General features: G+C 45.9%; 1 protein-coding gene across 1 annotated transcript; it reads left to right on the top strand.

Annotated features, from left to right (window-relative positions):
- Positions 1-4,506: 4,506 nt before the first annotated feature.
- Positions 4,507-8,971, top strand: MARCKS (myristoylated alanine rich protein kinase C substrate). Its single transcript, XM_046006387.1, has 2 exons — positions 4,507-5,027; positions 6,860-8,971. The coding sequence occupies exons 1-2, from the start codon at positions 4,926-4,928 to the stop codon at positions 7,757-7,759; spliced, it is 1,002 nt and encodes a 333-aa protein (XP_045862343.1). The 5' UTR covers positions 4,507-4,925; the 3' UTR covers positions 7,760-8,971.
- Positions 8,972-13,182: the final 4,211 nt, after the last annotated feature.

Genomic DNA, 13,182 nt, shown 5'->3' with positions numbered 1-13,182 from the left:
GTCACAAATCTATATATATTTATTTTTCAAACCAGTCTTTGAGCTCCAGACTCTTATAACTGCACATTTAACTTTTCCACTAGGGTGTTTTATAGGCATGTCAAAATGTGTCCCAACACATCTCTCCTGCTTCCTCCCAAGCCCATTGGAACCCTTCCCTCCTCAGGCACACTGCTATTTCCTCCACCTGAACATAACCCTCAACCTCTGTACTTGACTAATGCCTGTTTTCTCTTAGGTTTTTACTTAAATGTCACTGCTTCTTTGGGGCGCCTGGGTGGCTCAGTTGGTTGAGCAAATGCCTTGGGCTCAGGTCATGATCCTGGAGGCCTAGGATCGAGTCCCACATAGGGCTCCCTTTTCGGCAGGGAGTCTGCTCTTCTTCCGACCTCTCCACTCACACACTCTCCCTCTCTCAAATAAATAAATAAAATTTTTAAAGGGGGGGCCTTCTTAAACCCTCCTAACTTAATTAGACTATCTTAGAGCACCTGGCATTTTCCTTCAAAGCACACGTGACCACTTACAACTATGGATCCATTTGTGCTTTGTGTTGAGTTCTGCCATCTCCCTTACTTTGCTCCAGTTCCCCCCTCCTCACACGTACATGCTTCTAACATTCCATGTAATTTGCCTATTTATACTTACTAATTTTTGTTTTTCTCTCCACTCTAGAATGTAAATTCCATAAAGATTTCTTGTCTCTTTTGCTCGCTGATATGTTCCGAATGCCCAGCGCATGATAGGAACTCAATAAATATCTGTTGAATGTATGAGGGGCTATGTCTGTTTTATTATACCCTAAATCCCAAACTCATCAATTTCTGTGGAATTAAAGTTCCAGTAATATAAAATCTAGGATGAAAAATGGAACACAATGCCATAAACATGGTAGGATCTCATATTCCGTGAATGATGAATGAATCTAAATTGAATGCTTTCAGATGATCAAGGCTTATTTATTTAGGAATCTTGAACAGTGGTCCTCATCTTTTTTCTGGCCTCTTGTTTGTTTTAGCACACAGTCCATCTTGTCTGTTGTTCTTTTTTTCCACATTCTAAAAAGTTTTAGGATAGAATATGAAGTGGAAAATACAGGAGAGGAAAGACTGTGCCCATGTGCTTTTGGTATCAGCTGATGTCTAGCCCTCTTCTGGTACTTAACAGGAGAAATACATTAAAAAAAAAAAAATCAGGAACGGATGAAGGGACCTACCCAGTGGTATGTGCCTTCAGGTGAGGGTTAGACAGCACCGGGAGCTAGCGGAAGAAGCTGGGACCTTGGAATCATCAAGGGGGTGAGCTCCCTTCAAACCTCTACCATCTGACAAAGTCTGGTGACTTTCCTGGGCCTGGTTTTTCATCTGGTGAGAGAATGAAACCAGATGACTCCTAAAATATGAGCTCCCTGAGGCTAGGAACTGCATCTGTCTTGTTCACTGGTGTGAAAACAAGTCTTATTTGGATCAGTATGTGAGGCACACAGTAGGCCCTCAGGAATTTATGTCAATCTCTCTAAAAATTCCTTCCAGGGCTAAAATTTTAAGGAAAAAATGACTTTGAGGTATTCTACATAAATAGTTCTTTTACTAGAGAGACTCATATACGGATTACCATCATCTTAGAAACCTCAGTGCATGGTGAAAAGAATACAAATAAAAAATAAATGCGTTTCCTCTTGGTGAGTTGGGCACAGGCATTGCCTGTTTTACTTGTTCGCTGTGAATTCTTGACTCCTTAAACAACATTTGCATAACTAATCATATTTATATGTTTAGCCTTTTATTCAAAACCTTTAGCTCTGGGTGCGAGAGCACCAAACTCCCGAGGAACTATATACTCACGCTGTACAACTTGTACTGGTTCCAGTCTTGGCGGTCCTTCCCTGCCATTATGTAGTTGCCGGGGCAGAACGGCCTCTTCCCATATCTCAGCCCCTTCCTTCCTCACCCCATTCTCGGCCTTCACCCATCTCCCCCATTCGTGGCTTTCCCCCGGTTGGTCCCACGCAGAGAGAGGTTGGGAGAAACTGCCCCAGCGCTCAGCGCCCCCGACAGCCGCAAACCTCTTCCCCCATCAGTTACTGGGGACCGCGGGCTTTCCAACCTACTCTGTAAATGAGCTTTCGTTATCGAAAGGAAATCACGTTTTCTACGGCCAACTAGGGACAGCTCGTGGGGAGCGAATCTTTGCGTCTACACTTGTTTTCTAGCCCCGCAGCTGCTGCGGGAATTGATTGGTTCCCTCGCGCCCCCGACGCTTGGGGTCCCCCCGCGCTCCGCCTGGACCCCGCCCCCTCGCGCAGCCATCTGCTTCGCTGTCTCGCTGTCTCTCGCTCAGCAGCATCTCTTTCCCCTCCACCTCTCCCTGCACCCCCGCCGGCTCCGCCCCTTTCCCCTCCCCCCCACCGCCCGCCCCAGTCCAGGACTCCGAATCTTTCGTGGCCGTTGCCAGGGAGACCGGCCGATACCAGGCAAATAGGCATTCGAGAAAGCAAGGGGCGGGGGGCGCTACACGGCAGTCTCGTAACAAAGGAGCAATAAAAGCAGCCCCCAAATGGAGGGCTGGGGACGCGTCTGCGAGAAAATCCGAAAGCGAGCTAGCAATCACCCCAAGTTAAAACCAGGAGGGGGATGCAGAGGAAGGGGCAGGATTCGCGTTGGGGGTGGGGGGAATCAACAGCCTTAAATGAGCTTTTGAGAGTCGCCGGGATGGTGGTTTTTGGATCAGCCCAGCTGGCTTTTCAAGTTGGAACTCCGCTAATATAAGGGATTCGCGTCCACCTCCGCGGCTGGGGTCTTGGGCCAGGCCCGCGGGCTCCCTTAAGGGTGATAATATGTTTGGCAGGACACACTTCTACGGAAAAGTCTCTCCATCAGCTCTGGGGAATATGACTTCGAGATCGCATGATGCATCTGAAGGCAGTGGACAGTGAGGAGACGAAGCTTCGTGTAACGATGTACAGCTTGGTGATTTGCAAAGCAATACTTGAACAAAGAGTTACTGGCTTGAACCAACCATCTTTTTCACTCAAAGTGTGACCCATTTCCCTGCAATAAGCAGAAAATAAAACTGCTTGAGAATTCAGATCCAACACCAGGAGAAATGAGCCATTCTCTCGACTGCTTCTCACTTCCAAAAGCGAAAGATTATTCATTTCAGGATTACTAAATGTAAACGAGAAAAGGGTCTAATGTGGAAACGAGAGAAAACTTTGGGAGCAAAAATGTAGGCGGTAGGAGAATGTTTATTAGGCTGTACCCTTGATTTTTAACGGCCTCCTCCCCTTCTTTAAATCAGTGCCTTGCCTTTCACACACAAATAAGTCTGGTACTTCCGTGGCAAGGGGTGCGATGGGGGGTACTCTGTGTCCCCCTGTGGAAGCTTTTTCTCCAACCCCAGCTAGACTTGGAGCGTTCAGAAGATCTTCTTGCTATTTCTCAACATGCAGTTTCTCCTTAGAACTGTGGTCGTCAATCCGGTTGTTTCAAATTTCATCGCTGCTGCCTCCCTCCCTTCCAGGAGCATACTCGCTTGCATGCATACTTACACATGTTCGGAAAGAGTCCCTCCGATCCTGGCAGTAGGCTGAAAAACGATTCGTATCTACGCGAATTGCATCCTAACCGTATATATGGATTCGTATACGCAGAGGCTGTGTCTCGTTTCACCATAGAGGAAAATTGTCATTTCTTATAGTGATAAAATGCAAACTGTTATGATTTTTTGTACATGGCCCTCACTTTATATTGGAGGGGGGAATCACTCATTGGGAATAGTCTGGGGTGGGAGGAATTCGATGAACTTCGCAGGCCAATATTGAAATATTTTATTTCATGCCAATGTGGGATAGGGTAGGGACTGTGGCTTAGGCTCCTTGCCGCTTTTGCATTTTCCACATCTGGCCTACAGACCTAATTCTAACTCGAGATGTGGTTTGATGAAATTCGATCTTCGTGGTTTAAATACCTTTCAATCTGGAGCGATTTAACATTTGCAACCGTTAAAAAAACAAACCCTGTGGAGTATCTGTGAAACCAGTATGGAACACGGAGAAAGAAAACATGCTGCATACAAATCCCAACCATTGTCTTTAACACTCGCATACACACACATACACATAAACACACAGGGAAGATGGGGGAGGGGAGCGAGTGGAGAGAGACAGACACGGATATAGACCGACAAGAGTCAAAGCGAGTCAAGTTAACGCTTTCTCCGCCCCCATCCACAAGTACCCCCCTCCCGCGTTAATTAATTCCAAACAAAGCAAGCCAATCAAGTGATGCATTATTATTTTCAAGCAGAGGGAGGCGAGAGGCATGTATTTTTTAATTGATTTATTTATTTGGAGGACATTAATTCTCGGTCTGAGGCTGATTTTCAAACCATTTGCAAAGCGCGGCTCCATTGTTCGCCGGGCGCGCAGGCTCCGCCCCCTGCTTTGTGTGCGGTGCGCGGATTGGCCGGCGCGCGCGGGGGCCGCGTCAGCGCCCGCGAGCCCATTCATCTGTGCACTTGGGCGTTGGACCCCGCATCTTATTAGCAACCAGGGAGATTTCTCCATTTTCCTCTTGTCTACAGTGCGGCTACAAATCTGGGATTTTTTTATTACTTCTTTTTTTTTTAAACTACACTTGGGCTCCTTTTTTTGTGCTCGACTTTTCCTCCCTTTTTCCCTCCCTCCTGCGCTGCTGCTTTTTTATCTCTTCGACTTAAATTTTTTTATCCGGAGTGTATTTAATCGGTTCTGTTCTGTCCTCTTCACCACCCCCACTCCCCCCTCCCTCCGGTGTGTGTGCTGCTGCCGCCGCCGCTGCTGCTGCCGCCGCCGCTGCTGCTGCCGCTCTCCCCGTCGTTACACCAACCGGAGGCTCTTTGTTCCCCCCTTGGATCTGTTGAGTTTCTTTGTTGAAGAAGCCAGCATGGGTGCCCAGTTCTCCAAGACCGCTGCGAAGGGAGAAGCCACCGCGGAGAGGCCCGGGGAGGCGGCTGTGGCCTCGTCGCCTTCCAAAGCGAATGGGCAGGTAAATTCTACCTGTGTTTGTGGTCATTTCGTTGGTGTCTTTTCTCCAGTCCCGACGCTTCTCCTCCCCTCCCGGTCGCGCCCTAGGCGCATTCGGCGTAGAGAGGAGCGTGGCCAGATTCCAGTCTGAAAGTTGAATGGAAAGCGATAGCCTAAATTGTCAATTTCTCATAGGAGGTGGGGGGGGGTGTCTTCTCCTCCACCCCAGAGGAGTGGTTCTCGGAGAATCCTGGCAAATTCTTGTGTAGACAAGAGGAAAGAAGTGATAAATTGTCTAAAATGGCGTGTTTGGAGCTTGGCAAAACGTGACTAGCTAGGTGCTAACCCCCCTCCCTCCCAGTCAGGTTGCATTTGTGTTTGGTGGGCACAAAGGTGTTTGGGTGGCTCTCGTGTTTGTTGTCGAGATTGGGTCGCTTTCAGCATTTCTGAGCTGGTGTGATGGGGGGGCATGATGGGGGAGAATGGGAATGGTGGTGGAGAAAGGCAAGGAGGGAAAGGCTGTCTTATTGTATGCTGAGGCGGCGTGCCCCGGGTTCTTGGAAAGGTAGCTGGCTGGCTGGAGCTGGGCTGAAAGGTTTCAGTATCTTTCCGTGGGGCTTTCCCACAGTTCTACATCTTTATTCGTCCGCTGTCTGTGGAATTACACAACCCTCCGACTTGTAAATGGTATCCCTGAGGTGGGAAGACTCGGTGGGTCCTTGAAGAGAACCTGACCAGATGGTCAGTAAGAGGCAATTCGTGTATTTCGGTCGGGATTGTTCGTGTGCGTGGCGGCGCCTGGACCACTGCGGGAGGCCACCCCAGAGCTGCCCGGACCCAGGCAGATGGCCACGGTCGGGTGGGCGCGAGAGGTCGGCCATGGGTGGCTGCTTCGCAAACACTGGGCACCCACCACGCCTCTTTTCCTAGAGTAGAGGCCGTGTAGCTTCGCCTACTCTAACCTAATGGGGAAGGCGAGCTCTGCCAGGAGACTCTGAACCCGTTAAAAATGCAAAATGAGCCGCCGTGGCGCGCCCCGGCTTCACAGAATCGCAGGCGAAGGTGGGCGTGGAAGCCGAGGCAAGACCTCAGAAATAAAGGGTTTCCCCCAGCCTTGTTGGTTTTGCTCGGACCAGAACGCCTGGAAACCACCTGAGCTTTGTTTGTGGACTCTGGGCTGAGCGATCCCGGCTCGGGGGCGCCTCGGCCGGCGGGCAGGCCCGGGCTGGGCAGGGCGGGGTGGCCCTGCGGCCCCGCCCCTCCGCGCCCGCCCGCCGGCCCGCCCGCGCCCAGCTCCGCGCCGTGGAGGCGCAGCGCCCCCTGGCGACCGCAAGCCCTTGGCGGGGGGGCGCAGGGTCTTTGCGCGCGCAGCCGTGGCGCTTCTGGCTGGAGCGCTGTGATGCCCCTGGGAGTTCTTGGTGTCTTGCAGAGCCGCTCACGGTTTAGGGAAAAGAGGGCTGTGTAGGGCTCTGGCTCTGTGCCTTCTCCCAAGGGGCGTCTGGTGTGTATTGTGTGTTACGTGGCTCTCTTCTTGCAGACCCCGTGAGGCGGAGGCAGGAATGGGTTATCCCTTGCTTTCCAGTCCGGGGCTCGGCACGTCTAAATCCGAAGGGCATTTGTTGAGTGGTCGAGGCTATTGCTGGTTCTTGAGGGCGGCCCCAACTGCACTGCTCCGTTTCTTCGGAGAGCTCTTGTCTAGGCAGGCAACCCCGGTTCCCCCCGTAAGGCGATGGAGGGACTCCCAAAGCCAGAGGCGCTCAGGGGGGTAACTGGTCCCTCCCGGCCCAGGGGTGGGGGCGGCAATGGCGGCGCCCGGGCCGCTTCAGTGATACTCCCGCCTTCTCTGCCCCGCAGGAAAATGGCCACGTGAAGGTAAACGGCGACGCCTCTCCCGCGGCCGCCGAGCCGGGCGCCAAGGAGGAGCTGCAGGCCAACGGCAGCGCCCCGGCCGCTGACAAGGAGGAGCCCGCGGCCGCCGGGAGCGGGGCGGCGTCGCCCGCCGCGGCCGAGAAGGAAGAGCCGGCCGCCGCCGCCCCCGAGGCCGGGGCCAGCCCCACTGAGAAGGAGGCGCCCGCGGAGGGCGAGGCCGCCGAGCCGGGCTCGCCCTCGGCCGCGGAGGGGGAGGCCGCGTCGGCCGCCTCCTCGACGTCTTCGCCCAAGGCCGAGGACGGGGCCACGCCCTCGCCCAGCAACGAGACCCCGAAAAAAAAAAAGAAGCGCTTTTCCTTCAAGAAGTCTTTCAAGCTGAGCGGCTTCTCCTTCAAGAAGAACAAGAAGGAAGCGGGAGAGGGCGGGGAGGCCGAGGGCGCAGCCGGCGCCTCCGCCGAAGGCGGCAAGGACGAGGCCGCCGGGGGCGCCGCTCCAGCCGCAGCAGAGGCGGGCGCGGCGTCCGGGGAGCAGGCGGCGGCGGCGGGCGAGGAAGCCGCGGCCGGTGAGGAGGTGGCGGCGGGCGGCGACCCGCAGGAGGCCAAGCCCGAGGAGGCCGCCGTCGCGCCCGAGAAGCCGCCCGCCAGCGAGGAGGCCAAGGCCCCCGAGGAGCCCAGCAAGGCCGAGGAGAAGGTCGAGGAGGCCGGGGCCAGCGCCGCTGCCTGCGAGGCGCCCTCAGCCACCGGGCCCAGTGCGCCCCCCGAGCAGGAGGCGGCGCCCGCGGAAGAGGCGGCGGCAGCGGCAGCCTCGTCAGCCTGCGCAGCCCCCTCACAGGAGGCCCAGCCCGAGTGCAGTCCGGAAGCCCCCCCGGCGGAGGCGGCAGAGTAAGAGGGCCCGATTTTTGAGATAATCGAAGAACTTTTCTCCCCCCGTTTGTTTGTTGGAGTGGTGCCAGGTACTGGTTTTGGAGAACTTGTCTACAACCAGGGATTGATTTTAAAGATGTCTTTTTTTATTTTACTTTTTTTTAAAGCAGCAAATTTTGTTCCCCCCTCCTTCCCCACAGATCCCATCTCAAATCATTCTGTTACCACCATTCCAACAGGCCGAGGAGAGCTTAACCACCTTCCTCTGCCTTGTTTCTCTTTTGTTTTTATTTTTTGCATCAGTATTAATGTTTTTTGCATACTTTGCATCTTTATTCAAAAATGTAAACTTTCTTTGTCAATCTATGGACATGCCCATATATGAAGGAGATGGGTGGGTCAAAAGGGATATCAAATGAAGTGATAGGGGCCACGATGGGGAAATCGAAGTGGTGCGTAACATTGCCAAGAATAATGTACCACTAGAAATGATGGTGTAAAGGCTTAGTTTTTGTTTTTGGTTTTTTTTTTTAAAGAAAAGTTATTACGATGTATTTTGTGAGGCAGGTTTACAACACTACAAGTCTTGATTAAGAAGGAAAGAGAGGAAAAAAAAAAACACCAATACCCAGATTTTTAAAAAGATCATAGTCTTAGGAGTTCATTTAAACCATAGGAACTTTTCACTTATCTCATGTTAGCTGTACCAGTCAGTGATTAAGTAGAACTACAAGTTGTATAGGCTTTATTGTTTATTGCTGGTTTATGACCTTAATAAAGTGTAATTATGTATTACCAGCAGGGTGTTTTTAACTGTGACTATTGTATAAAAACAAATCTTGATATCCAGAAGCACATGAAGTTTGCAACTTTCCACCCTGCCCATTTTTGTAAAACTGCAGTCATCTTGGACCTTTTAAACACAAATTTTAAACTCAACCAAGCTGTGATAAGTGGAATGGTTACTGTTTATACTGTGGTATGTTTTTGATTACAGCAGACAATGCTTTCTTTTCCAGTCGTCTTTGAGAATAAAGGAAAAAATCTTCAGATGCAATGGTTTTGTGTAGCATCTTGTCTATCATGTTTTGTAAATACTGGAGAAGCTTTGACCAATTTGACTTAGAGATGGAATGTAACTTTGCTTACAAAAATTGCTATTAAACTCCTGCTTAAGGTGTTCTAATTTTCTGTGAGCACACTAAAAGCGAAAAATAAATGTGAATAAAATGTACAAATCTGTTGTGTTTATTTATGTTCTGATAAAATACTGAGACTTCTAGGTCGTGAGGGTAATTTTGAGGAACATCTTGCATGCCATCAAGAGTAAATTTTCTTGTGGTTTTTAATCTGAAGTTTCCAAACTGAAAATTCATAATCAGCAGGTCAGATTGCATACAGAAGGATTTTAGGACGTTCCATGTCTGTTACCATTTACTTGCATTGACCTTGAGTTCTCATTTAAAAAGTCAACAGTTACTTTTATCATAGTTATGGAGCATGTCAGAATGAATCATTTAATACAAAAGTGGTGTGACCCGATGACTTTTTAAATGTCATGTGAAAATTTCACAAAATACATTTTTTGGTCACGCAAGTCCAGAAACTTGAGTGAGAGTCTATTTAATCCAAACTGCAGATGGGCCACAAAAGTGGTCAAATGTGTTTCAAAAACTGATGGTGTCTTACCTGCCATTGTAATTGCTTAGTGCTTGGCTAATTTCCAAATACTGCTTAGATTATATGTGTTATACCTTAGGAAACAGGCTTATGTAAAGAAGTAATGGTGACGAATAGGCAACACTGTCAGTTTATGGGCCTCCAGTACTTGCCTCAATTCAATAGTTGCAGTTTTTTTAAATGAAAGTAGTGTGTTAGTATCTTGTTACTCAAAGGAAAAGATAGAGAATAATACTTTCTTATATAGTAATAATCCTTACTAGTTCTCAACTTTGCTCTTACCACCCCATAACTGGATTTATTTTTTTTTTTTCTTCACTGGATCCTGAAATGAATTTGAAGATAAAGGTGTGTATCAAATACCATTACTTCATTAAATGCAAAGGTAAATACACACACCTGCTTGCTGTTTTTAAGCAGTATGCCTTGTAGGGTTCACGGTGAGTCAGTGAACCACATTTGTAATAAGCACCAAACCTTAAAACTCCTTAGAAAAATAAATTAGCTTTTGACATGTGCTATTAATTGGAATAATGGATCATAAATAATAGTTCATGTCCTCTCCTTACCAAATACCCTCTCCACTAATAAAAATAGCATTTGGAAAAGAATGTACTTTTAGTTAGGGAGTATTGATCTTGAAGGATGTTTGAAAGTTAAAAGTCAGATCTGGTAACCAAAGGACTGCTTTATGGGGTCTTTCCAACCTCACCAACTTTTTTCTCAAATAATCTGCTTGGCTGAGTATAGGACCTACTGTGTGGGAGGACTCCAAAAAAAAAAAAAAAAACTGGATTTTAGAAATTAACTCGTGAGTAGTCAAAATACTGTGTAGCCAACTATATTGCTAGGCTTGTTTTTTTAACAGCTGGAATTAAGATGCATTATTTTGATTTTAATTGCCTAAAACACTTTGGGTGGTATTGATGGAGTGGTGGATTTTCCACCAAGTGCTTAAATGAAATTTGACATATATCTTTTCATCCAAAGTTTTGTACATCACATTGTTTTCTAATGGAAAAATGTTAATATGGCTTTTTGTATTACTAACAATAGCTTTGAGATTAAGGAAAAATAAATAACTCTTGTACAGTTCAGTATTGTCTATTAAATCTGTATTGGCAGTATGTATAATGGCATTTGCTATGGTTATAAAATACTTCCTCTGGATTATAATTATCATTTGATTCAATTACTATTGCTTGTAAAATAAAGGTTTTCCAATTGATATAATCAAGCTTGCTAAAACAGGATTTTTTACAAATTTAATTTTAAAATGCAAATTTTAGAGAAAAACTTAAAATCTTAAGTGTTGATGGTAAGTATAACAATTACTCAGCTTAAGAGATTTGGAAGGTATGCTTGATATTATACTTAGGATATATAATTATATCCATTGAAGGTGAGGTCTATGTTAACAAGTCAGCTAAACATTTTAATGATAGGGCTTGATAATATGTTTAAGAAACAATGCAGTGTATCTACATTTTCCTCTCATGTATATAAACAATAAAATTTTGCAATTAAAAATTTGGGGAAAGGGTCCTTTTTGCATTCATATACTTTGGAAAGGGGATGTAGTTTAACATAACTAAGCTTGCTTTGAAAATTTTAAAAATGGTTTAGTATCGGGGCTGTTTGCTTTTATTTTTCCTTTAATCATTCACTGCTGTATTGAGCATTTTTTTCTCTTTCTACTTCCCAGCCATATGAAAGTGCTTAGAACAGAGTGTAGCAAACATGAATTTTAACATGCTTTCAATCTGTAAAGATTCCAGTCCTTGCTGGGGAGTCAACTTTCAGCACTCCTTTAAATTACATCCAACAGTGCTGTTTTTAAAATGGAAAATAAATACCTTAAAAAGATGTGAATGTTAACTAGATTTTATGTACCTGAAAAGAGTGATAAATTACTGATCCCTGAAATACTTCTATCTACATTTCCTCTCAACTGCTTAACAGCAACTTCATTTGTTTTTAAGTAATCTTCAGCCAACCTGGGGCTGGAACTTAACAACCCCAAGATCAAGAGTCACATGCTTTATGGACTGACCCAGCCAAGTGCCTGCTCCTCAATAGCAACTTTAAAGCAAAACAAACTACTCCATCATAAGATCTAACAGTTGTAAATACATAAAATAATTACTGCGAAATTTCTAGGAATCCTGATACTCCCAGTAATAGTGTTCTGATAAAATTAGAACATAAGACTTTAAATACTACTGGTAAGTGAAAAATAAATACCTTTGTCAATTGCTATTAATTACAACTTCTCTCATTTCTGAGAAAGCTGAAAGACAACAGGACTACTTGTCCCATAGGATTTCAATACAACGCATTTTGATTGAATTCATTGTTAGCCTTACAGGTTGTCTTCCTACCAAATGGGATGCTGTTCCTTAGGTTTGAAATTAAGTTAAGGACTAGATACCATGCTACAATTCTATACCTGTGTAGGGGTGAGAAAAGGAAAGGGATTGTTGGGGAGAGTTCTAAATTGGAAATGTAAGAAAGCTCTCAAAGCAAGACTTAGGTCAAATGGTAAACCCATGTTTTGGAAATCACCATCCAATAGAAATATAATGAAAGACACATGTAATTTTAAACTTTTTTAGTAATCATTTTGAAAAGTAAGAACAAACATGAAATTAATTATCCAAAATCTTCAATATGTAATCATCATGAAACTTACTGAGATATTTTACTTTTTTTTTTTCTTACCAAGTCTGTGGAACCCAGTGTATTTTATACTTAGAACACACCTCAGTTTGGAGCATTTCAAGTGCTCTCCTGTCCCGTGTGGCCACCGCATGGAGTGCACAGCTCTGAAGAAACAAAATCTGAGAGTCAAGGAGTGAAGAGGAATGTTGCGTACAGACTTTGCAAAGTGTAGCTTATGGGATTAATTTCATGAGCTTTAGCTTTTGAGCCCACATTAAAGTGTTTTTCTCAATTTCAAACCATTTCAAGCAGTTAATAATGGCATTGGAGTTATCAGTAAATACGGTGAGATTCTGAATGGCCTTGTTGCAGGTTGAACTGTGTCCTCTCCCTCCCCCATTCATGTCGAAGCATTAACTCCCAGGACTTTAGAATGTGACTGTATTAAATTCAAATTCAATTCAAATAAAGGGTTAGGGTAATCCAACATGACTGGTGTCCTTAGATTGTCCACACTGAGAGATACCAGGGGTTCACACGCAGGGAGAGAAGAGATCATGTGAAGCCCTAATGAGAAAGTAGCTATCTGCAAACTGCAAGCCAAAGAGAGAGGCCCCAGAAGACCCCAAATCTATCGGCACCTTGATTTTGGATTTTCAGCCTCCAGAATTCAGAGAAAAGAAATATCTGTTGTTTTAACCACCCAGTTTGTGGTACTTTGTTATGGCAGCTGCAGGAAACTAATACAGGACCCTTGGTAAGAATGGAAAGATTGTCTCTACCTGAGGATGTAAAGGATTTTACAGGCTTGCTTTGCTCTTCCCTCAATGGAAAAGAAACTGCTTTCTAGCTTGAGAATTTTATTATTGTTGTTATTGTTACCTTAGAAATTATAGCTTAAAAATTAGAAAGGTAGATTATATTGCCATCTTAATTATTAGTGAGTTGATAGGAAAGATTCTGGGCCACAAAGATTCTAAAAACACTATATGATGTTATGTCTGAATTTATCCATCTCTGTTTTCCCTTGCAATTTATTTGTACAAGAAATCGAGTTATTTGTTCATTAAGTGTCCAGAGTATGAATTTTGCTGGTTGCACCTC

The sequence above is a fragment of the Meles meles genome, chromosome 5 (assembly GCF_922984935.1).
Source record: "Meles meles chromosome 5, mMelMel3.1 paternal haplotype, whole genome shotgun sequence".
NCBI lineage: Eukaryota > Metazoa > Chordata > Mammalia > Carnivora > Mustelidae > Meles > Meles meles.
Note: the sequence above shows the minus strand (reverse complement) of the source record. Positions and strands in the feature narration are given on the sequence as shown.

Bases quoted from the DNA above. Each gene is read 5' to 3' on its own strand.
- MARCKS (XM_046006387.1), top strand. From the start codon at position 4,926: ATGGGTGCCCAGTTCTCCAAGACCGCTGCGAAGGGAGAAGCCACCGCG. The intron at 5,028-6,859 runs GTAAATTCTACC...TCTGCCCCGCAG, and splicing joins CTTCCAAAGCGAATGGGCAG to GAAAATGGCCACGTGAAGGT.